Here is a 24,862-nt window from a genome sequence, read left to right as displayed (position 1 = left end):
AGAGACCTCGTCGAAAGTCGAATGCAAATCGAGCGCGATTCGCGAGAAACGAGCACGTGCGATACAAGAGGTTCCTTTGCCGGGGATGGGGTACGATTTTACGAACGAATTCTACGCATGTTAAATAAGAAAGAAAAGGTCATATATCCGAAAATCTTGTTTTCACGTTACAAATCGTCCTTTTGTCCACGATAAAGCCCTGTAAGAATTCCCAGAGATTCGATCTTTTAAGACCTTATTCTTTATTCTTAAGATATTAGAGCTTTCAATTTTCGATGGCGAAGAGATGTTTGGAAGAAAAGAGATATCTTCAAAGAAAAACATTGCACAAAATATTCTCATTTCAATAGAAGAGACATTCTGTTAAAAGGCTCGAATAATAGAAAGTTAATAAATACAATACGTGAATATAATAAAATGAGGACTTTATCGTGTTTCTTGACAAAACTTTAAAAGATATAAATTACACAGTTTCATACAATTCGATATTTTCATGACTTAAAAGATTTTAATTTACTGCATTAATTCTAACTTTGCGAATCTAACACTAGATAGTATCTTGACTTTCAAAAAGAATCATAAATTACACTATGTTTAACACTACGAAGCTGTTGCTCTGCATCATGAATAAAAATCTGCGTGGAAAAAAAAGAAAAAGAAAAGAAACAAGACAGAAAAGTTTCTATTGTAATTTTTTTATCGTAATTTCTGTTGTAATTTTCTTCATATTATTTAATAGAATATTTTCAAACAAGAAATCACGAAACCTTAACATTTATAACGACTGCAATTAATAGAAAATGCTACTCAAATCTTGCAAAAAAATTCCATCAATTTCCAAGTTTTTTGTCAAAAATTTCAAATGAAGAAAATTTTTGTTAAAGATTTTTTGGATTTTTTAAAGATTTTTTCTAGAAACAATTTTTTTAATAAGTTTTCTTTATATTATACTATTTCTAATGTTTTTCACTAATAAAAAAGAAAAATCGAATCAAAGTTTCAAATTTGAAAATGTATTAAAAAATTGAATAATTTTCGAAAGAAACATTTTTCACCTGCATAACATTTTAAATGTTTTATCACTAAAAATTACAATAAAAGGTACGATATTTTACATTCCATATATTCAAACAAATAGATATATATTTATATATTTATTATATATTTATATATTTATATATTTTTATATTTATACAATATATTTTTATATTTATATATTTATATATTTATAATATATTTTATATATGTAAATACAATTTGAAAAACAAAATTGTCAAAAAGAGAATCGTTTTTTGAAAAATTCTCGAAATCTAATATAAAATTCCCTGATTTTTAAAAAATCTTTGAGAATTTCAGATTCTCCATATTTTTTCAGAAAAATAAGCATGTTTATTAATACACTGTGACTAGAAACTTAAGAGAGACTAATTGACCGAAATAAAATTTTCGAGTCAAAAACCGTGACAACCGAGAGAAATTTACGAGGTTTCCGAGGGAGCTGAACGAATTATTTTTTGTACACCGTAAAGTCACTTAGGGGGGTAGATTTCGAGCGAAAACACGAGACGAGACGTGAGCGAAATTTGCGGTATCCGCTAAACGGGCGTGCTAGACGACGCTGCACTTTTTTATTACGACAAAAAAGTGACGGGTTAACGCGCGAAAATAAAATTTTCGGACGCTTCGCAGCGTCCGATTAACCAGAGACGAAAGGGTCGGCCCCTCGATAATGAATTTCGCTATTGTGTGTCGCGCTAGAGCACTTTTCCTCGGGTCTTTGTCCCACCTATCCCGAAAGAGATGCGTATACGCACACGTTCACGCACACAGACGTACGTACACAAAGCACGAGCGTAAATAAAATTGCGCATGTTGCGCTTTGTATTCGTCCGCCCCCTATCAGCCCAACGGAAGGGTTGACAGAGAATTGAATGCACATTCGTAGGCGATGGTCGCCCGTACTTCGTAACGGGATCGTTTGAAATGGTAATTAGTCTCTTTCTCCCCCTCTTTCGTCGATTATTCGACTATTTCTATCGACGAGCGCGAAAAAGTAATGAGCTATTTCTCAACGATTAACATTTTTTATGCGATAAGCTAAGTCGTTAACTTATCGATTATTTTTATCATAACATTTCGATTAGATTGATTAAATAAGTGCTTAAGACTATGATCCCTTCGATTACTCTCACTGGGAGAATTAAAAGCCTACTTGAATAAAGAATTAATTTTTTTTATTAATTTTATCTGATATTTAAATTCAATAATATTTAATAATATGCGTTAGTTACGATCGATTATTCCATTATCGCACAGCACAATCGAGAGAGGACAAGATTAAAAAAAGAGCGAATTATTTAAGTAATGAGATCGCGCTGGAATTTAAAAAAAAATTGTGATTTAAAATAAATTATACACATATATCTCTGGAAAAAATTTAATTAAATATAATTTGTGTTAAATTAAATACAAATGTAAGAAAAGCGTCTCTCACGCTGCTGCACACATGATGCAACCCTTTTGCCAGAGAGTCACGTATTTGTTACCATTCTCTCTGGCCCCCGGCAAAACGAGACGCAGCATCTCCCTAAAGGTGATTCACACGTGATGACACGTGTTTCGTGTATTCTATTCATGATTCTATTCCCGCTTAAAATATATAAATAATAATTCTGTAATAATTTTATTCCCCAGGAAAATATATAAATAATAATCCTATAATAATTCTATTCGCGAGGAAAATATATAAATAATTAATCCCTAAAAGCTTCAGTCTACCCTAACAATATAAAAAATTGATGATTTTTAAGAATTTATTTTTTGAAAAATATAAGAGACTGATCTTTTTGGCGTCTTACATGTTTGTACTGATGTTTAAATATTTTTAAATCATGGATATTTAGCTTTTTTCGTTCAATACGAGTCTCTATACATAGTGTGTTCAAAAATATATAATTTGACATGCTTCTTATAATTGTCTGAAATGAAAAACTCTGTAAAATTTTATTTCATAGGATATTTTTGGGACATTGAATCTACTTTCATTAGAAAAAATTAAAAAATAAAAAAATAGTATCAAAATAGTATCAAAATAGCATTAAAAATTAGATATTTCAATTTTGCTGAAATTTTGTCATTTCTTGAAGATCAGAAAAATATTAAATATTAAAATCTTTTAAATTCTCCCTTTCTAATTAGGTCCAATATTCCAAAAATATCTTACGAAATAAAACTAAACCGAGTCTTTTCATTTCAGGATATCATTCTAGGATATCACATGTTGTTCTCAAACATATTATACACAAATATTTTTATTGGGTAAAAAAAATTATATATTTATCGATCCAAAATTTAAAAATACCGACTACTATACATACTGTTTAAACATCAATAAAGACAAAAAGTAAAAAGCTAAAAAGATCAATTTCTAATATTTAAAAAAAATACTTAAAAATCATCAATTTTATAATATATAATTAAAAATGGAGCCTTATAATATATAGTTAAGATTAATATAATTAAGGTGGAACCTTTACTAACTCGATGAATCCTAAATACTCTAAATTTTCAAGTGATGCGAGAGTCAGCCCAAAGTTTCGGAGTAGATTCCCGACAACGAATGAATATTCGCGCCGGGTGCTCATAGAAAGGGAGAGAATCGCGTCGAGGGAGAGGAAGAAGGGAGAGACTGGGGGATTTTAGCCCCAGGCTAACGTCGTCCTGTTCGGCTTTTCGGCTGCTGGAACGGAACAAACGTCCGCCATAGTCCGTTTACGAAACGACACGTAGAGATGCATCCAGACGAGCGAACAAACGAACGAATGATCGATTTTACAATTTCCCTCTCTCTCTCTTCTCCCTACGTATCTACCTCTATCCATCTATCTATCTACGCGTGTTCGACGACGACCCCGTGCACCGGTCGACCGCAAAACGCGATTCTTTCTTATCCCCGGATGTCAGCCTCGCGAGTGGAACGAGAATTCCAAGGCAACCCTGCTCTTAGGTTTTCATCTCTTTTTTTCAGAGTTTCCGTGTATATCTTACCTCATTCTTGATACATGTATATGTTTAATTTGGTAGAGTTTTGGCTCTTTCTGTCTCTGAGAATTAAATTGTGCGATGAGATATTCCGTATTGAAATTAAGGAATTGCTTGACGAGCAATCATCTGATTTTCTGTGTCGTTATGCTTGAATTAACACACGAATGTAATATATTAAAGCAGAATTATTAAAGCGAACAAAAATATAAACAGAAGAATGATAAGAAAATTTTGAGAAAATAAAACTTAAAAATGGAAATAATGTTGACACAATTATGAGTCAAAATTTGACAAGTGACTTACCTATCGCAATATTTTCAAACAATTTTAAAATTATTATAGCGATTAATGTCTTGCATCGTTATTTTCTGTGTACCAGAGAAATAAATAATAAAATATTAATATTTTATTTTACCAATAAATTAATGAAATATATTAATGCAAAATTATTAAAGTAAATAAAAATGCAAGATAAAAAATGTTAAGAAAATTATAATCATATATTTTTGTTCGCTTTAATAATTCTGAATTGAAAAAATAAACGTAACTTAAAAATGCAAATAATTTTAATACAATTATGAATAAAAATTCGACAAATCTATTGCAACATTTCCGTGCTTTAAAATAATTATAGCGATTAATTATTCCCTTGCATTATTATTTTGAACATCTAAGAAATCAATAATAAATATTAATATTTTATATTTTATATTTTAATATTTATATCAATATTAGTAGCAATAATAAAATATTTTATTTTAAATTAATGAAAAAGAATGAATTATTTCGAAATGAGAAAAACCAATGCACTTGTCTTATCGAAGGACACGAAAGGAGGATTTAGTGCACGAACCCTTGACCCCCGAGTTGCGATTATAGCGGAAATGTATATACGACGAATATACGCGGAGTAATGTCCGGTATCATCCGCGATCTTCCGGGTAGATCGCGAGTTATTTTTAGCGTCAACAATTAGGAGTAGTTAAAGCGAAGCCGACCCAATTTACAACTCTACATGACGAATGGCATTCGCGCGAGGAATTTGGCAGACAAAAAAGGCAGAAAAATCACATATACATATCTATAATAACGTCATATAAAATAAATAAATGTTGAATTATAATTATATCATATAAATATAAGAAATTAGATTAACACATAATCAAAATACTATAAAAATTTACTAAGATTTTGTGTGTGTAATACTTTAATCATGCAAATCATTATCAAAATATTAGTGAATTTTTATAATATAAATATATAACATATATATTACAATTATATATATATATATATATATATATATATATATATATATATATATATTGTATATATTATTATATTATATTATTATATATTACACATTTTATTTATTATATGTATTATATATATAATATTAAAAATTTGCTATATTTCGATTAATGATGTTAAAATTTAAAAACAAAATAAAATGTATATGACGCAATTTACATTTATATGGGTAATATATTATCTTCCTAGTCACGTGTATTTTTATTTTAAATTTTCAGAGCAGTCTTTGATTTAATTTCGCAGTCAAATCTGCTCCGCCGCCGAATCATAAACAATCATGTAACATGTATACATGTGATGTACGTGGTGGCCCTGTTTCCATGATGTATTCCGTCGCGAATCGCAAATACCGGAACGCGCGTATCCGATAAGATCGAAGAGATTCGGCGGTATTCTTAAGTGAATTTCGACCATCGAGATTTATTTGTGCTAAAAATCTACATCAGTTGCTCCGGCGAGAGAGCATTATATGCATACGACAACTTCTCTCAATTTCTATTTCAGGTTCCGCGAGAGAGAAAGACGTGCATATTTGGCCTATTATCGCCCCCCGTGCAAACCTAACCACTCCCCACTCCCCGCGCGAACCTAACCTCTCCCCACCCTCCTCTGAGCTGGGAAACCGCCATGAAAGCTTCGCCGTTCGACACGTAGGCATTTCGGTTGTCGAGCGCGCGACGTGAGCGACATCTGTCGGTACAGAAACTAACTAATGACGAAAACTTTCCCCAGTCGCTAAAGTCTGACACTTAATATACTTCGATCGCTAAAAGTGGCAAAATATGTTGTATAATTTTATGTAGAAAAAGTATTTATATAAATAAATATGTAATATTAAATAAGTGAAAAATCCATAATTAATAATAAATTAATAATTCTGTTTTTGGAAAAAAATTTTGAGTTGTATCTACAATTTTATAATTTGAAATATCATATTTATATAATATTATATAATTATATTATATTTATATAATATTTATATAATATAATATTTATATAATGTTATATCATTATATAAATATTATATAATATTTATATAATATATTATTATAATATTTATATAATATTTATATAATATTTATATACATACCGACCGTATCAAAGGCTCGAATATAATGTGTAAAATTAAAGCAAATTAAAAGCTGAACTTATGTAATATGGATTTATTATTATTATTATTATTATTAAAGCTACGTATTTATTATTATTATTATTATTATTGTACACATTATATTCGAACCTTCGATACGGTCGATCAAAAAAATTGACATTTATGTACCGATCAATTTATTATGCAGTCGATAATCTCCCGCATGATAAAAAGATTGACACACGAAATAAAACTCACCCTGTGTATAAAAATCATGTAATAATAATAAAAAACAATTTTATGAAATACATTAATATAGAGAGCATTAGAAATGTATAATAAATATTTATTTGAATTACATAACTAATAAAAGAAAAAAAAATCGCTTTTTATATAATATAATATTTATATAATTTTATAGTATAATATTTATTTCCTGATAAAATTTTATGGTATAATATTTATTTCCTGATAAAACATTATTAATATTTCAAATCAATGATGTTCCTCGAAATTGTTATCGTTGAGAACGAAATATCCTTTATCGACGATTTGCGCACCTTATCGACGCCTGAAAGGGTCGTCAGCCTGTTATCGGCAAGGGACAGTGTCGCGCGCGATACGAAATTAAAAAATAAATAGAAGATGCACAGAGAGAGAGAGAGAGAGAAAGAGCAAGAACGATGAACTCTATGTGTGTGTAATCGCGCAAGGGCCGACGGCCCCTTCTCAAGGCGAGCAACTCTCTCACGAGAGAGATTACAGCATTTTTCTGGCGCCATTTTTGCCGTTCGTCGGTCGGGCCCTTTAGCCCTTCCCTTCTCAAGACTCAGCGGATCCGACCAGGTCTAATGCGCTTAGAATTACGCGCAGAAAATAAGACCGAACGCTTTTTTCTAGCAATTATATTCTCTTTACTTTCTGTTCTTAAAATGAAAAAAGTATACAGTGCTCCACAATATTTAATTCAAAAAAAAAAAAAGATTTCTACAAATATGAAGTCGATTTGTTATCTAATTATATTAATAATTTGTATTAATAACTTGTTGAATTATTTGTAAAATAATTTTAAATCATACAAATAATTTTCGATGAAAGCAAGATTTCTCACAAATGAAACAAAATTTCAGCAGAATAAAGAATTGATAAGAATATATTTCTTGGTTGAGAGATGTTGAGCCAAATTTATTAAAATTAATATTCTATCTTTATATAGAAAGAGTTTAATATATTTCAAATAATCAACTTTAATACTTTATATTAACAATGATATAATTTTAATATTTGGCTGTAATAGAAAATATTTAATAATAATAAAATATTAATAAAAATTTAATAAGAATGAGTATTTAATAAAAATAAATATTAATTTTACCAAAATTAATAGTTGTATAATATTATATTTTTGATTAATTATAAATATTTTTGATTAATTAATTTAAATTCTCTTTCATCAAAATTGAAATTGCAAGATCACTCTATATAAACATGTATTGACTATTGCTGAACTCTGAATTATGATCAGAACAAAATTCGTTTCAAAAAGCGACCTACATCTTATAACGCACATATAATTAAAAGAGAAATTTTATTTGCACTCACCACTGGAAGGCATTAAAGTGGAAATAAACAAGACCCAGGCCATACAGAAACGAAGCATCCTTCCAGTAGTCGCCTTTCAATGAGTAGAATTTCTGATACGCTGACATTGCTGTAACAATTAAATTTATTACAATTTATATTAAATCATATTAAAAACAATAAAACAGAAATTGTTAATTCAGGATAGCAACTCAAAAAAAGCAAATAAAACATTTTTATAGAATTTAATTTGGAGAAATTTTTTTGTCACTATGATTTAATGAATTTTTTGTTATTAAATCAATGATTAATGACTTATATAAAAAATCTATTGTCCTATAGCATCTTATGTTTACATAAAAATATTTTACTGTTTATAAAGAATTAAAAAACTATCTCGTACATTCAATAACATTTTCACCTTTACATTTTTATTTTTCTAAAACTTTAATCGTATGACTAATTCATAATTTAGTCTGAATTTTTAATAGACATAATGTACAATATCTAAAATATTCACAAAACTGTACCTTTGTTATAATCTTCTAAGAGCAGATGAAAGTGCCCCAGCTTGCAGTAGGTTTTAGGATCGATGCTTATACCCTTATCCTCATCCTCATTCTCTTTGGACTCATCGGAACTCGCTTTTGTAATATCCGCTTTCCTGCGTTGCTTCTCCGCCTGAGCTTGAACCAGCATACGCTCCAAGTACTTGATTGCACGAACGACTACAGCCTTCCTCTTTGCCTGCTCCGGAGAGTTCAGCTTAAGGAAGCCAAACTGTCGACTGTACAACAGAAAAATTGCTTTTATTAGGTCACATGAGATTTGCGATACACATAGATTCTATCTGACGAACTAACAGTTATATGTATATTTTAATAATTTACACACTAATCCTTTAGAATATTAAAATCTTTTCAAAACCTTTTAATACTAACATGTGAATTTTCACTTAAAGATATTTTTAATCGTACAAAAGTTCTGAAAAAAAAATCCCATCAATATTTCAGAATGTATCGTTGTGTTAAAATGCTTATCTAGAAGCTTGTATCTTCATAATAAATATTCAAAGCGTAATATTTTTTTCCTTGAAAATGACATTTCTTATCTTGAAAAAAAAAAAAAGAATATAAATTGAAAGACAGATCGGAAGTATTTTAATCGAGAGGAAGTGTACATGACACTGCCATTCGAACTTGCTTCTGGAATTTTCATCATGTTAATGTAATCAAGGTTTACGCGTCCCTGGGAATAAATTATTCCCAATCGGGATTTCGCGAGCAGGAGAATCGAGATTAATCTCGTCCTTTCGCAACGGAAAATTTCGCGGCATATTCGCCGCGAAGCGCGATACAAGCGGAAAGGGTGTCAGTAGGTTGCGCACGCGAGCGCGCTGTCAAACGCGCCGCATTTCTAGGTTAGGCCGTGTGACGTGTGCGTAAATGTCGCGCGAACGAACGCATCCTGGAAATGCGATCGCGGAGAGAGAAAGAGAGAAAGAGAGAGAGAGAGAAAGGGAAAAAAGACTGTCGCGTTTTTCTTTTTACCTGTCCAGCTCCGACAGCGTCTGCAACTCCTGCGGCGTGAGATTGATATCGTCGGTGTCCTGTGCCATTTTCCACTCGCGCTCGCGAAGGAAGGTGACGACGACGTTCACAACAGCATCCCCGCGAGAACGAGGATCGCGACGACCCGACGACTCCGGAAGAAGCCCGATCTACGCCGTCGACCAAGTAGCGCGCGCGCGGCGCCGTCACCTCATCGCGGCGAAGTCGAGGATATCGACGGAGTAGTGGCGGCGGCGACGGCGACGACGACGACGGCAACAGCGCGAACTGACGCGACGCGCACGGACGCACCGTGTGTACTACGCCGCTCGCCGCGAGTGTCGGCGCCCGACCACCGCCCGACTGCGCCCGAGCGCGCCCGAGCCACAGACATCTATACTATATACTAGACCGCTAAGGGCTCTCACACAAAATTGCATAGCTGCATATGCATAGCATAAGACCATATGGACCAATGAGCATCGAGTATTAAGTCGCCATATTGACTTACATAACATAATACTCGATGCTCATTGGTCCATATGGTCTTATGTTATGCATATGCAGCTATGCAATTTTGTGTGTGATGGCCTTAACTTGCGTCAAATACATGTCCACGAAATTTATGTACTAAATTCTCACGCATGCGTAACGTTGGTGGACAGCAGTCACGTTTGTGATTGGTTGATGTTATGTACACGCACCGGCAGGAATGGTGTCCCGGTATGTATGTGTGACGGCCGACGTCATACGCACACGCGCGAAGCGCGCACGTAGCCAAGAATTTATTACTTCATTAAATTTTATCTTTTATGTAATTTAATTATTATTTAATTTAATAGAATGAATGCCGACCTTTAGTGCACGCGATTAAGCCGCATTTCTTAAAGAAAGAAAAGAAAAGTACGCATATCGATACTAGAGCGCAAGAGACACGTATAGAAATAGCGCGGTGTCCCACGCGGTATATAGCTGTCTCGCTCGCACTCTCTCTTTTGAACATCGAGCGAGAGAGATGGCTATCGGACACCTCTAACTCGGTATCACGTCTTATAGTGTTTTCTCTCTCGCTCTTATGTCGTGCGCGAAGGACGCAACATCGGAATGCCCCCCACTACTCTACCCCCACTTTCTCTCTCGCTGCCCAGCCCGCGTACATGCGCGCTTCGCTTGTGTGAGTGTGACATCAGTGAGCGTCACACAAGCATACCGGGACACCATTCCTGCCGGTGCGTGTACATAAAGGCCCATATTCTGAATCCTCTTTTATCGATAAAAGTGCTTCTAAAAGTGGCCTGTAGCCAATCAGAAGGCTTATATGCCACTTTTAGAGGCACTTTTATCGATAAAAGAGGATTCAGAATATGGGCCAAAGCCTGTATCTGACTATGCAATTTGTTGCAGCAATTTGATTACTGCGATAAATTGCAATTTTTTCTATATCACACTATGCAATTTTGAAAAGCAATTTGGTTGCAGTGATTGCACAAGATTTAGGCCCAGTTCAACAGTGGCCAGTTAGCGGCTTAACTAGTAGTTAAGTAGTGATGCCAACCACTGAAACAAAATTCGGTAAGCTATTTACAAGCTATTTTAATTAATATTCAGCTTCGTTCTCATTACGATACCTCATCGCAAAACGAAAATGGATATCAAAACAAATCGTATACGAACACCAAATTTTTGTCATGAGGAAAAACTGGTACTTGTATCATTAATAAACAAAATACAAATTGATAATAGAAAATAAGCGGACTGATGCTGTGAGTATTAGAGACAAAGGTCCATATTCTGAATCCTCTTTTATCGATAAAAGAGGATTCAGAATATGGACCCTAGTCTTTCTTATTACAGATGTCTAACCTCTCTGAAACCACCGAAATCAGCTGTCACTATAAAACATCCATAACAGCCAGAGCCATCTTTTGAAAACGGACCGAACTAATTTGTACTCCCAATAATTATGAATTAAAATTATAACAATAATTCTTAAAGAGCTCGTTGACAATATATATATACGCTTCAGTTTCTTTAAGGAAAATAAATTTCCTTTTGTATGTGAGTGAGAATTTTCAAAATAAATGTCCCTTTTTACCCTATTATTTTATACTTACTTTATTTTATCGAAAAGAGATCGAACGCAAAGAAAACAAGGCAAGAGTAGAAATGCTGTTCACTCGTTAGTCTGCAAGGAAAATAATATTTCTACATTTCAAATTTAAACCGCGAGAGCGAGAGAGAGGAAAAGACAAAAGGGGAGCATCCCATTTGACTGACCACAGCCAATTATATCGATCTATGTCTTGAGTAACCAGCAACGATTGACCAATCAAAGAGTTCTAGTTTGAATTGGCCAATTGACGACCTGGTCGATCAGCTGCCATCCGGCAAAAAGTGCAGTAAGTGCAAATAAACGAAGAGCCGTTCTGCTCTCGAAATTATCACAAGATATTATTTTTACGTTCGATCTGACAGACTGAGTTGCCGCCTCTAACTGGCTTCGAGAAGCATTTTTGTCGAGGAGGTGAGTGTCGTTGGATTAAATATCGAGGAATATCGTACGTTTCAATCGAAGTATCTGTATCTCTGCGATGTGATGCGGCCTAAAGTGCTCGATATCATGCCGATCAAGAGTGTCTTTCGCTCAGGAATGAAAAAACTCAAACGGTAGTCGTCCTTTGTTTCCTTTCAGTTCGTCATTTCTTCCTCCTATCAAAATTTTCCCCGATTTTCAACTTCAACTTACGTTTCTCTCTCGTCGCGAAAAATATAAAAAATTGTCGAAAAATTTTATGAAAAGGTTTCGTCGCAAATTCCACACGAAATGTCGTCATCAATATATTTGCGTTTGTGACGCAGATTCGCGTCTCGAATAATAACACATTTTAATGGAATTTCTATTTTAATCCTTTTGATTGCTCGTGAGATAGTTGATAAAATAATTGTTATTAGCTAAAGAAACTTGGAGGAAATTTTCATTATTTTACTCCATTTTTTCCATTTTTTTCAATTTTCATTATTTTACTCCATTATTTTATTTCATTTTTATGGATAGAATTTTATACATTAATATCTATTTTTTTTCTCATGTAAAATTTTATAAGAGTAAAAAAGTAAAATTTATACTATAAACTTGTATGTAACATGTACCTTAAAATTAAAAAATTACGAAGTAAAATATTTACACAATTCTTTATGTAAATACAAGTTTCTTTATTGTAATTGTAATTTCTTTTCTCTTTTCGACAGCAAAATGAGTGTGCCTGCGGCTAAAAGAAATAAAGAAGAAGCGAACAAAGAAGCCTACAGTATAGATGCTGCAAAAGAGGCGAAATCCATCTTGGAGAAAATCATGGGCGATGTGAGCAAGTCATCGGCGACTAAACAGATCATCATTGGTAGCACATCAGGATGGTATATTTTATATGCAATTATTTGTCAAATTAAAAAAAGTGTTTATCTGGTTTAAGGTATTTCTTGTACTAATCATGGATATTTTATTAATTAGGGTGACTGGATTTATAACCATGAAGGTCGGAAAGATAGCAGCCTGTGCAGTCGGTGGTGGAATTATCATGTTGCAAATTGCTGCGCATCAAGGTTACATTAAAATTAATTGGGACAAGATTACAAGAAAGGCTGAAAAAATAACGGATAAGATGGAAGAAAAGATAACCGGCGAGGCTCCAAAATTCATGGATAAGGTAAGTTTCAAATTGTTATAATTCCACTAATTATTATGATTGAATGATACTACTCAGTTTTGTTTTTAGCTTTTTAGAAAAGAAAGATTAACAACTTTGTTTCTCTTGAGAAAATATATCGACACAATAATTATTTCAATGAACAGAAATTACTTTAAATTGTATAATTTTGTTTTTAAAATTTGACAAATGTCTTACATCGATTAAATAACTTATGAGACCCAAGAAACATTTTGCATATATTTCTCTGCGTCTCTTCACAAGTATAGTGATTTTGTTATTTGCAGGTAGGGAAACTATGGAGGAAGAACTCATTCATTGCAACAAGTTTTCTTGGTGGTTTCATTATCGGTCTATCTTGGTGAAGTAATGAACAGTAACTTTGAAGTTTTATGCAAAAATGTAAACGGACATTTAGTATGTTGCCATTGTCCATATTAATATGTATTACAGTATTACACTATCTACTGTAATAATAACATACAATGTCTAAATATCATTGAGACTTTAATATCTGTAATAAGTCGATATTAATATTACTTTTAATGTCAATGAAAATTATATAATATCGATATTGCTATAATTTTTGTATAATTGTCAATAAAAATGTATAAAATAAAATTATAAACTTATATAGAATTCAAAGAGTTATCGACTCCATTCCAGAGCGTAAATCCCGATTTACTGATAAAAGTTATCGCGTTCCAGGTCGAGAGATTCGTCGATAGAAAGCTGGACAAAGCCGAGCAATTGCTGAAACAAGGAGAGAACCGCACACGACGCTGGTATCACGCCTTCATCAACGACGATGATATCTTCCAACCAAAGGAGATCCACTTCTTTCTAGTTTCGTTCGCGGCAGGAATCGCGTTTGGTATCGCCACTGCTAACTAGGTAGTAAATTGCTGCACTCTGAATGCAACCAAGAGAAAGATTGATATTTACGCTGCACCAAAAGACAGCTGCTCCGTCGTCATCGTCGATCATGACGACGTCGTCGACGAGTACAATAGAACTATCATAAATGAAGTGAAGAACAAGATCAATGAACTGAAGAAATGGGTGGCGCGGACTACGCTTAATCCTAGATAAGTAGATTTATTTTTTAGCCAGCAATGAGTAAAACTCACTTCTGTACATTAGAATTGCTTTTAATTGATTTTACACATAACTATGTTTAATATTTTCATATAAATGAAAATACATTACGAAACATAGAGTGCTTCATCTGTGAACAAAATTAATAAACAGAGTCCGGATTTTGGTGCCGTTTTCCCCACTCCAAGTGCGTGCTAGCGGCCGAGCGCCGCGAAAAGCAGTACCGTCTATGCCAGTCTAGTGATGATAGCAAAGAGTGCACTGTCGCGTAGAAAAAGAAAATATAATAATTTATTATATTATTTTATATTTTATATAATATATATTATATTATTATAATATATATTATTTTATATATTATGTACAATATTAAATAAACATATATTTTATATTAATATATATAATACATATATTTATATTAATATATATATATATATTTTTTTTTTTTTTTTTACGATACTGCTTTTCGCGGCGCTTAGCCGGTAGCATGCACTTGGAGTGGGGAAAACGGCACCAAGATCCGGACTCTGTTAATAAGTACAAATAAAGTGAGTTTTACTCATTGTTATATCAATAATTTCTCTAGAATTAATACATCAAACAAATGAAAGTCAGTAATATTTTTTCTCGTCTCTGAGATCATGAAGAGGATCAACTTATTTGAAATTTGATAGACACTGCAATTATTCATTTTATTCTATTTTGTGATCTTTGCAAAAATGGGAATATTTTTTACAAACAAATTTTAAAACATTGATCAAGTTTACTGTTGCCATTCGCACAGATATGTATGAATATAAAAGTATAGTGTGCGTATAAAATACAATAAGGAGATTTCTTGTTCGTTCAGAATGCAGCAAGAAATTAATCTTAGGAGATACAAACCTATTGTTAGTACATTATATACTTGTCTTACTATTGTAAAGAATCACGATTTTTTCTTTCCTCGTTATTTATACATTTAATCGATCTACATTTCTATCGCGTCATTTATATATACTCTTTCTTATACAAGTACCTTAGTACACATGTATTATCTCAATAAAAATTACCTAACGATGTTTGCTGCAAATTTAATATTTGATCATTCATTTTACTAGTCATGTTTGTCGTAGTAGTAATTTAACAATTACTCAATTCATCTATCTATAAGGGTTTTTAAATTATTTCCAAGTGTGTACATATTTAATTATTTTACATTTTAGTTCGTGCATAGAATATTGCGTTTAATACTTAAAATCTTGTTTTAGTATTATTTAGATAATAGAAAGCTTTTTCTACTATAATTTAAAAATTACCAATCATGTCTTCCTCTAATAGTTTGATATAAAAATTATTAATAGATTAATATGGAATAGGATAAAGTGTAAATGGAAGAAAATAAATATATGCATATTTTAAAACAATAAATTATATACTTATGTAGCAATATAAAACATTTGTCTCATAAGATGTCAAAATACTAAAGTGTTTATCATGTCTTAAAATCTTTTCAGACACTGCATTATTATAGTCCTGAGACGTTTACGAATCTTTTGATCACCATTGCAGAAAATGTGTGTAGAATTGTCTCCAATCTGAATAAGAGTGTCCTCGTCTTGCTGCAAGAGAGAGTAAACACATATAATTTTATGTAGAATTGTCTTTCATATCAATTTTGCGTATTCGTGCACGCATGTTTATTTATTAAAAAGTCATTTGGAAAACTATCAAGATGTATCGAAAACCAAACCATACCAAATGAATACTCGTAGAAGTGGGACTATGTTGTAATTTGGCACCTTGAAAACCCTCTTGATTGAGCTTCTGCAGCAATTCCTGTGGATCCAAAATCCCGTATTCGTGTTTCCGCTCCTTCAGTACTTCCTCTTTGACGGGTGCAGGTGAACCTGACGATGCCTTCCTTTTTCCGCTCTGTCTATCTTCTATATTCTGGAATTTAACATATTTTCAGAAACTTTGCTATTCATCTTGAAGAATTATAAATGTAAAATTACATATTGCGTTTCGATAAAATTGATATTTTTTTCTATGTGTATTAACAATTACCTTTATCGTATATACATTATCTTTGACCTCGAGCTCTCCGGTAACGGAAGCGAGACTTAAACCGGGTCGCACTTCATTTGGTATGATGTTGCCAGCTAATTCCGGCTCGATAAATACACGACCCTTCTTTCGCTTCAACGGCAATTTTATCACCTCTCCACGTTTAAACGTAATCAAAGGTTTTTCCTTGAACGGAGAGATAGTTGATACATTCGTACTTTATACACATAATGATTTATAATATAAATAACAAAAGATTATAACTGCGAAATAACTTGTTACATTAAGTGGAAAATAATACAAACTCCGACGGATTCGATGACTAGATCCGTTCTATGCGGCGCCGTTAAAGGAGGTTGTGTATAAACTTCCGGAATAACTAGATGCTCCGGTTTCAAATCTCGTATGAGCTTATTGGCCTGGGTAAAATTGAGAGAAGTGTCGATAGGGCAATGCACGGCTTTCATAGCCAACGGTTGAAACGGAGCGAGAGCATCCAAATACGGGAAGTCTGGCTCTGCGATAAAATAAAAGATATGATTGAAAAAAAGGCTATTAAATATTATATAACGTAAAAAAATTTATAAATAAAATAGTAATATATTATTGAAATAAATATGCAATTTCTCGCATTAAAATGAGTAAAATAAATTAATATAAAAGAGAAAGAGGTTCTTAGAAAGTTATAAATGTATATAAATATTTATTATAAATTGAAATATATTAGAAAGAAATGTTTATAGAACTATCTTGTGCGGATGCATAACATTTTTTTTTATTCAGATATATTAGATGTATAAAATTTCTATTTTTTATGGAATTCAATATTTGTTATAACAAATTTACATTTATAGTTTAATCATGAAAGTAATCCTTATTATTTTTCAGCACTTCCATCTTTAAGGCAACTTATAGCTTGTGAATCGATAGAAAATTTGATTTTTACTTGCAATAAACTTGTCAAGTTATTTTCTTATTTTTTTAACATTTCTAAATTTTCTGTCAGACAGGACGTGCTATATCGATTGGAATAAATAATTTGAAGGCGCTATGTCCAATGAATATTCCAGATGAGAAATTAACACAGCTAAATTCCAATAATGTCTTTGATAAATTTCGCGACATGAGACCGAACATTATCATGCAAAAAAATACAAAATTTATTTTTTCTGAGACCTCTCTCTGTAAAAAGTCATTTTCTTTTCACTTCCTCGCTCAAATAACTGGCGACAATTTACAATTACTATTTCGTCGGCTTCAAGTAAATCATACTTGACTAAAAGTCTTGTTGAACTTTATGTGATAAAAGTGACAAAGATTACATTGCTAGAATTTGGCTGCTTTATCAGAAAATTTAGAAATGAAGAAACAAGAAAATAACTTGATGAATTTATCATGTAAAAGATTTTCTATCCAGAATCTATAATTTGTTTAAAAGATGGAAGAAAATGCTGAAAAATAATGATCACTTTCATGATTAAACTGTATATGTATAATTTGTTAATAAATATTGAATTTTTCAGAACAAATAATAGAAAATTTATTTATACATCTAATAACATTGTAGGTGAGAAAAAAATTTGCTAACTAACTTTCTAAATAACTCATGTAAAATTCTATATATATTAGTATGTATACCAGTAAAAATAACAGTATGCAAGGGATTGTTGCCCCACAACTGCACGAAGTGCACGGCATCGCCGAATCGGAGACTGGGATGGCCGCAAAAAACTACGCACGGTTGTCGATAGTCATTGCTGAACCCCTCGGCGTACGTGGATGTATAATGCTTTAATCGGGCGTTCTTCACGAGGAAAGCGTGTGGGAACGGTTCCTCTGGAAGATAAACTTTGTTTTGCTTATTTGTTGACAGCCTAGAAGTAAAGGATAATAATAAACGGAATAAAAAGTTGATGAAGAGTATATCGGAAATTTCTTAGTGTACTAAGTAGCCTTATTTATTCGTACCACTCGGCCAGGATATTCGAGTAAGCCAAGGATGTCTCTGCCACTGGTGAGATGAAAAATAGAGGAACCTGCGTGAAGCCTGATTTGTCCAAATGAGTGCTTAAGCATTCGAATAAATCATACACGACGCCAGAAGGATAGCAAGGTATCAGAACGCATCCACCGGCCCTAAGAGTTACAGCTACAAAATTTTTTCAGCAAGGAAAAAAAATTAATTCAAGCTTATTGGAGTAATTAACGGAATAATATTCGATAAAATCGACAAGATTACTTCTTTGCAAATGCAAATAAAAAAAATAGTACTGATCAAAGGTATTGCATCACTTATAAATACAGAGAAGTCGTTATTTTAATGAACAAAAATATATATAAATATTATGAAATTATATTTTATTATTATTATTTTACGCTTCAATAATTTTATGAATATGAGCTAGAGAAAAAAAATAAAAAATTTTATTTACTTGCATTTTTTTTTTATTTTTTGACAGTGATGCAGTATTTTTAATACTGTAAAATTTCTTTTTATTGTCGGCGCAATTTTCATGATTTCGAATATTCGAGTATGAAAGTAGGAATTTCGACGATTTACAAAATACCCCGATTAATCTTACCGACAGTCATACACAATTCTCCGAGCATCGTATCCGGATTAGCGGTCGGTGTTTGCGTTAAACCCGTTAGTATCAACATATTGGCGTGCTTCAATGTAGCTTGCTCCATAGGTCTCGGATGAGTAGTCAACGTGGACGAGCCGCTGACGAAAGCAACCTTTTCATGGTCACAGGATATCAGCCAGTTGCTGCTACCTAAACAGTAACCTGAGCTGATTGGCGTAACTGTTAGTGCACCATATATATCCTGGAAATAAGTCAAATGTAAGTCGCTGTCTGTAAATGACTTCATGTGAATATTAATTGAGAGTTTTTGTTTCAATTAGAATTTAAGCTTTATCCAAAATAAAATCTATAGTAGATTAGGAATCGATGTAACAAATAAATTAATGTTTTGCTACAAGATGTTAAATGATGAACGCAAATCAGCCTATATTAATAAAAATTTTTAATATGTAATTATGTTTTTATTAAATTAAAAATTGTATATATATAATTTAGTAACATTTAAATTTCCAATGATTTTGTTTTAAAAATTTCACACATTAATTTAAACTAAAATGATTTTATGATTTTATTTTTTTTAAATTGTAATGATTAGTATGACTTGATAACTAAAGCTATGATTTAATAAAAAATATAAATTTTTGCATAAAATTACATAAATATATTTTAGTATTAGTTATTTTCATAGTTTTTGCCAGTTTAGTCCATTGAGTAAAGTCTGGGGCAATAAAAAATCCGGAATTTACTTTAGTTTTTCCTACTCACTGAACTTTATCAGCCAACAAAAGACATTTCATACTAAGATATATCATAATTACCAGCTTTTGATCATATCCGACCATCTGGATGTGAGATAGTGCTGAGTTCACGGCCGATATAGAATAGATATGCCTCCAAGATTTCGGTTTAATAACATCTGCTAATGGAGGTGGCAACATATGCAACATTTCCTTCCAATGCTTGGCCATTGTCGCTTTCGGAGTCTGCTCGATAAATTCCACTAGTTCTTCCATGAAAAATCGTCCGATTTGCAAGGTCGGCTCAGTGGCATATATTATACCTTCAAATCATTATAATTTCTATAGATTATAATTTATATATATTTATTTATTTACTGTTTTTTATGCTTAAGTACCTTTGAAGCCTGTGCCTTCCGTTATAAATGGTAGAGCAAGCATGCAGGTGTAGTTGGATATTAGAATTGCATCGATCTCTGAGAAATCAATTATTTTCTCCAAAGGAGGAGAGAATTCTGGAACTGAGTCCACAAACACTCTACCGCAACATTCCTTCAGCTCCTTTTTTTTTAAATAAATACAATAAATAAATTAAAATTATTTTTCAAAGTATTTTGATTTTTAATTACTATTTAAAATAATTTAAAGAGCAAATTTTACAAAAGAGTATATCGCAAACACCAAACACTTTTCTCTGATTAAATACTAACTCCTTCGACTTGCCAATCTTGCTGATTGTCACGTGGGAACCATGTTGGTAAGGAATTAAACTTGCTACTAGGAACCATCGGCAAGGGCATAAAGTGTAAAATAGATTGCATGTTTAAACCGCAATCCAACATCATTGTGATTCCTTTGAAGCTTAAGACCAGGCATGGCTTTGTTGGCTCGCTTGATAGGCAATACTAGATATAAAAGTCTCAATTAATTAATCTTATAAATATCAACTTAGATTATATTAATATTGCATTATCTGTTTGATCTTCTATCATTTGCTGTTTATCTTAATTTTTCTATAATATTTTCCTCAGAAAAAATTTACACACATGGAGATTTTAGTTTGAAATTGTCAACCACAATACAATTAGATGTATTTATTACATAATTAAAGCGACCAGTAGATAAGCCAGTTTTATTTTTAATCATATGCTTATAAGTTGTAAATGTCACTCATCGATTTGAGATTTTAAATTTGAAATTATATTTCTTATATTTTAAGATTATGTCAAGAAATTGTCACGTATCTCGAAAACACGTTTACTGTGTTTTTTTTTCTTTAAATGGATATTTTAAAACAAAATGTTATATTAAAAGAAGCATAGTTACCAGTTTCATCACGAATTATTTACACAATCCACATAAGAATATCCAGTATGTGCGATTAAAAAATGTACTTCAAAGCGACTTTCTTCGAATTAATTTTCTCTTCAGATAATTTTTTGCGGGTTTACTACTTCTAATTCATACATTTCTGTCTTGAATCGATTTTTATTCCATTTTTACGACAAGTCATTTCAAATCAAGCGAAAAGACGTCAGAATCCGCTTTTAGGTTATCTGATCCCCATGGACGTGAGAAATACAGAACAAAACATAAAAAGGTTCGCTGCAGAAGAAGTGTAAAGGCAACAGCCAATAGGAATAGGAAATAAAAACTATTCACCAATAAAAACGCGGGTGGCCCGATTGACCACGTCGCCGATTGGCCAATTCAAAATAGAACTCTCTGATTGGCTAATCGTTGCTGGTTACCCTAGGCACAGGTTAATATAATTGGCTATGGTCAATCGCAACTCCCTAAAAACGCGGAATAGAAAATATTCGCCAATAGGAGCAGAGAATAGACACTATTTCTGTTCTTATTGCCTGTGTATTGCCATCTGTATTACCGACACATAGCACGGAACAGAACCACAATTTCTAGATATGTTATCCGTTAAGAAATTTCCTGGAAATGGCTACGTAGTTCGTTGTGTCTACGCTTTATATAAATATTAATTTATTGCTGATGTAAAAAGAAAGCTAAAAATCCAATTACACTCGTATAATATTCAGCAAAGTTCTTTAAAATTGATTATCGTAAAATTAAAATTCATTATTCCGAGTTTTTAATGTTTTAATGTGTTCCTTCCATTAAATTACAGGTCTTGTATACCTAAATCAGGAATTACTTTGTCAATTATATAACTGATGATTACAGAGAATCCTGTTATCCTGCATATATTTATGTAGTTCACTTTGTTATTATTTTCAGATCAATTATATATAATCCATATATAACTTTATATAATCCATTCCTATATAATACTCTGATATCATGTCGACTTTGGAAGATAAAATTTTGGGAGAGAAGTTGCACTACTACTGTAGCAGTTCGAGTGAAGATGAGGAAAATGATTCTGAAGATTCCAATGAGGAAGCTAATGATGTAAAATGTATTGAGGATAATGCGCAATATGTTGCGCCTGCAGAATGGGATGGAGTTTCGAATAATACAGGACCTAAAGGTGTGATAAAGGTATAAAATGAGCTTGTGATGCTAATTCTAGTTTGTAATATATTGTAATTATTAATTGTGGAAAAGATATTAAAATCTAGGTAATTATATTTAAATCTTATTATCCAATATACATAAAAAAAAATAACTGTTAATATTAAGAAAATAATAAGAAACTTGTAATATTAAATTGACATGTATTTTTGATAGGATTGGCAAAGATACAAGCAGCTAGAAGCAGAAAAGCGAGAATTACAAGAAAGAGAAAAATTGCAGTTGATTAAAAAACTGAGTTTAACATGTCGCAGTGCTTTGGACGAGGAGAAGGAAAAGCTGAACGAGACAGATCCGGATTTGGAAAATTTATTGACCGATGACTTCCTATTGGAATACCAGAAGCAGAGAATGAAAGAAATGCTTGCAAAAACAGAGAAGCTTTACTTTGGAAAAGTTATTGATTTAGAGAGTGCGGATCAATTTTTGCAAGCCATCGATGAAGAAGACAAATCAGTGACTGTTATAGTTCATATTTATGAAAATAATGTACCTGGTTGTGAAGCTATGAATGGATGCTTGATATCTCTCGCTGAAGAATATCCTCGTGTGAAATTTTGTAGGATTCTAGGTTTGTGTTAATTAAAAAAAAAATTATGCATACAAGTTTTATTAGCCATCATTAATTAGATAAATTTAAAATGCTTCTGTCATCATCAATTTTAAAACTATAAATCAATAGAATCTTTTTTTATTTTTCAACAATTTTAATAAATTCAATTAAAATCTTTTATATTACGCTCTTTCAGGCTCAATTGCAGGTCTCAGCAAACAATTCAAAAAGTTTGGCGTGCCAGCGTTGTTGGTATATAAAAAAGGACAAGTTATAGGAAATTTTGTACACATGACAGATCATCTGGGAATGGATTTTTATTCATCAGATGTAGAGATGTTTCTCATTGAACATGGAATGCTAATTGACAAAAACTGTGTACCTCTCATCATTTCAAAGAACGAAAACGAGACCTCTAGTAATTAAAAAGAAACTTTAATATTAAGATAATTTAATTTCGCAAGAGATCTTTTAATAAACGATGTCGAATAATATATTAATTAAAAACTACACAATGTGTAAGATGTTTAACGAAGAAGAATCAAATATAAAGATTATAAGATATAAATATTTATTTTTATAGAAAAATACTTATTTTTATATATTAAATATTTAATTTTATTATCAAAATATTCTCCAATTTTATTTTAACTTGTCTAAAATATGTTTCTTTTTTTTTATTGCATTGCAAAGCTGTGAGTAATTTTCCAATATCTTATCGTATTCTGTGTTTCTCAAATTGTCATAAAGCTTCTTTAAATCTTCCTTTTGACGAATTTCGTCTTGGATTGCTTTCAATTTCTCCTCAACTAGTTGGTTTAGCATTTTGAAAGCGACGATTGTGGTTGGAGTCTCCTTGAACATTCTGATTGTACAAGAAAGATTTGTTAGTTTTGCTTGCAGCTCGGCAACTTGCGCCTGCAGTAGTAAATGTTCTGCTTTCTCCAAATATGCTTGGTTCATATCCTCATATTTCATCTTATTCCATCTGTCGATTAATTTTATATATTTCAGAGAATCGCTTTTGCATTGCAAAATTAATTCCTCAATTTTATTCTTCCACTCTACTGCTGGTATGTCATAATATTCTGGGAATTTACTATGAACATTGCATTCATTGCTCTTCAATGCCTTTTTGACATCTCCTCCTAATTCTTCATATCTGTAATGTACAGATATGAATATATTATTAATAAAATATTAAAATTTATATATGTTATACTAGATATTGATAGATATATTAAGCTAATAAAATTACTTTTTAAATAGTAATAATGACAAATTTACCTTAACATCATATTGTGTATTTTTTCTCGAAGCATTGTTTCAATGCAGCATTTAATCTCCAATTTCTCATCAGGATGTAAATCAGATGATGGCAAATCGATAATTCCTAAAAGCATCAGTTCATCCTGCATATGTTTCATTGATGAAGGAAGATGCATATACTTGTCAAGTTCATAATTTAAGAGCAGTACTCGCAGTTTGTTTGCTGTGCTCTTAGACAGAACATCTTTGTGATTCAAGGATGCTTCCTTCACACATTGGTAAAGAATATTGGCTTTTCTGTGCTCGCTTATATTTTTTTCACACAATGAAAAAGACTTCATCGCTTTCTCAATTTCATTCGTGTCTTGCATTAATCCAACTTTATCATTATTACTTTTTACAGAGAGAAACCTGAGAGCGGCCATCCCGCTTCAGCGGACACATGTCCTGATGCGCCCCCTGAGAAAGTGGACATAAACTACGTTGTTACGCTCGGTAACAAACGTAATAAATGGTTCATGTCCGTTATATAGTTCGTATCCGGACTACTCAGATATACTACTATCTGAACTAAAGATGAGACTCCAACGAGATAAGTCAGACAAGGATCAAATCAGGGTAAAAGGAGTAAAGATTTCTTTAACCTGATGGTCAATCAAACGCTTCAAAGCATCCTCAGCGTCACTTTGACCGCAGCCAAGGAAATTGGAAGTTGGTAGCAGTGTATTGGCTCCCTCT

The 24,862-nt window shown here is 32.1% G+C and overlaps 5 protein-coding genes and 1 long non-coding RNA gene across 13 annotated transcripts in view; 3 read left to right on the top strand and 3 right to left on the bottom strand.

Annotated features, from left to right (window-relative positions):
• The window catches only part of Utx (Utx histone demethylase), an 81,190-nt gene extending 71,308 nt beyond the window's left edge, over positions 1-9,882 (bottom strand). Inside the window, exons 1-3 of one of the 2 annotated variants that reach the window (XM_083094651.1) lie at positions 9,577-9,882; positions 8,557-8,813; positions 8,048-8,156 (exon numbers count right to left, since the gene is read on the bottom strand). In XM_083094651.1, the coding sequence (XP_082950777.1) occupies positions 8,048-8,156; positions 8,557-8,813; positions 9,577-9,644 (434 nt within the window). In that variant the 5' untranslated portion in view covers positions 9,645-9,882. Of the gene's footprint in view, positions 1-8,047; positions 8,157-8,556; positions 8,814-9,229; positions 9,382-9,576 lie in introns of those variants that run through there. The other variant, XM_083094652.1, reaches the window with a different exon arrangement.
• A 1,192-nt stretch (positions 9,883-11,074) lies between these two features.
• Positions 11,075-11,675, top strand: LOC145968832 (uncharacterized). Its single transcript, XR_014437878.1, has 2 exons — positions 11,075-11,339; positions 11,431-11,675. It is a non-coding gene; the product is annotated as an uncharacterized LOC145968832 (long non-coding RNA).
• A 265-nt stretch (positions 11,676-11,940) lies between these two features.
• On the top strand, positions 11,941-15,455 carry LOC145968830 (FUN14 domain-containing protein 1). 7 transcript variants are annotated; one of them, XM_083094650.1, is made up of 5 exons: positions 12,107-12,243; positions 12,826-12,990; positions 13,085-13,280; positions 13,568-13,646; positions 13,989-14,125. In XM_083094650.1, the coding sequence occupies exons 1-4, from the start codon at positions 12,173-12,175 to the stop codon at positions 13,643-13,645; spliced, it is 510 nt and encodes a 169-aa protein (XP_082950776.1). In that variant the 5' UTR covers positions 12,107-12,172; the 3' UTR covers position 13,646; positions 13,989-14,125. The 7 variants fall into 7 exon arrangements, with proteins under 7 accessions (XP_082950771.1, XP_082950776.1, XP_082950774.1 ...); XM_083094648.1 differs by having other exon boundaries at positions 13,568-13,682; positions 13,989-14,124; XM_083094645.1 differs by lacking the exons at positions 12,107-12,243; positions 13,568-13,646 and adding an exon at positions 11,941-12,100 and having other exon boundaries at positions 13,989-15,455.
• Positions 15,313-21,328, bottom strand: Ints9 (integrator complex subunit 9). Its single transcript, XM_083094642.1, has 11 exons — positions 21,079-21,328; positions 20,463-20,657; positions 20,151-20,313; positions 19,834-20,075; positions 19,010-19,256; positions 18,396-18,576; positions 18,066-18,301; positions 16,733-16,944; positions 16,428-16,613; positions 16,116-16,310; positions 15,313-15,979 (listed from the first exon to the last, which is right to left on the bottom strand). Exons 1-11 carry the CDS (start codon positions 21,085-21,087, stop codon positions 15,860-15,862), a joined length of 1,986 nt encoding a protein of 661 aa, XP_082950768.1. The 5' UTR covers positions 21,088-21,328; the 3' UTR covers positions 15,313-15,859.
• A 377-nt stretch (positions 21,329-21,705) lies between these two features.
• Positions 21,706-23,445, top strand: LOC145968495 (phosducin-like protein 1). The gene is made up of 4 exons (XM_083093995.1): positions 21,706-21,895; positions 22,006-22,269; positions 22,459-22,873; positions 23,052-23,445. The coding sequence occupies exons 2-4, from the start codon at positions 22,069-22,071 to the stop codon at positions 23,279-23,281; spliced, it is 846 nt and encodes a 281-aa protein (XP_082950121.1). The 5' UTR covers positions 21,706-21,895; positions 22,006-22,068; the 3' UTR covers positions 23,282-23,445.
• On the bottom strand, positions 23,155-24,818 carry LOC145968494 (uncharacterized). The gene is made up of 2 exons (XM_083093994.1): positions 24,143-24,818; positions 23,155-24,017 (listed from the first exon to the last, which is right to left on the bottom strand). The coding sequence occupies exons 1-2, from the start codon at positions 24,547-24,549 to the stop codon at positions 23,498-23,500; spliced, it is 927 nt and encodes a 308-aa protein (XP_082950120.1). The 5' UTR covers positions 24,550-24,818; the 3' UTR covers positions 23,155-23,497.
• Between the last annotated feature and the right edge of the window lie 44 nt (positions 24,819-24,862).

The sequence above is a fragment of the Camponotus vicinus genome, unplaced genomic scaffold (genome assembly GCF_025532165.1).
Source record: "Camponotus vicinus isolate PSW18456_S1 unplaced genomic scaffold, iyCamVici1.0 SCAF_3, whole genome shotgun sequence".
Lineage (NCBI taxonomy): Eukaryota > Metazoa > Arthropoda > Insecta > Hymenoptera > Formicidae > Camponotus > Camponotus vicinus.
Note: the sequence above shows the minus strand (reverse complement) of the source record. Positions and strands in the feature narration are given on the sequence as shown.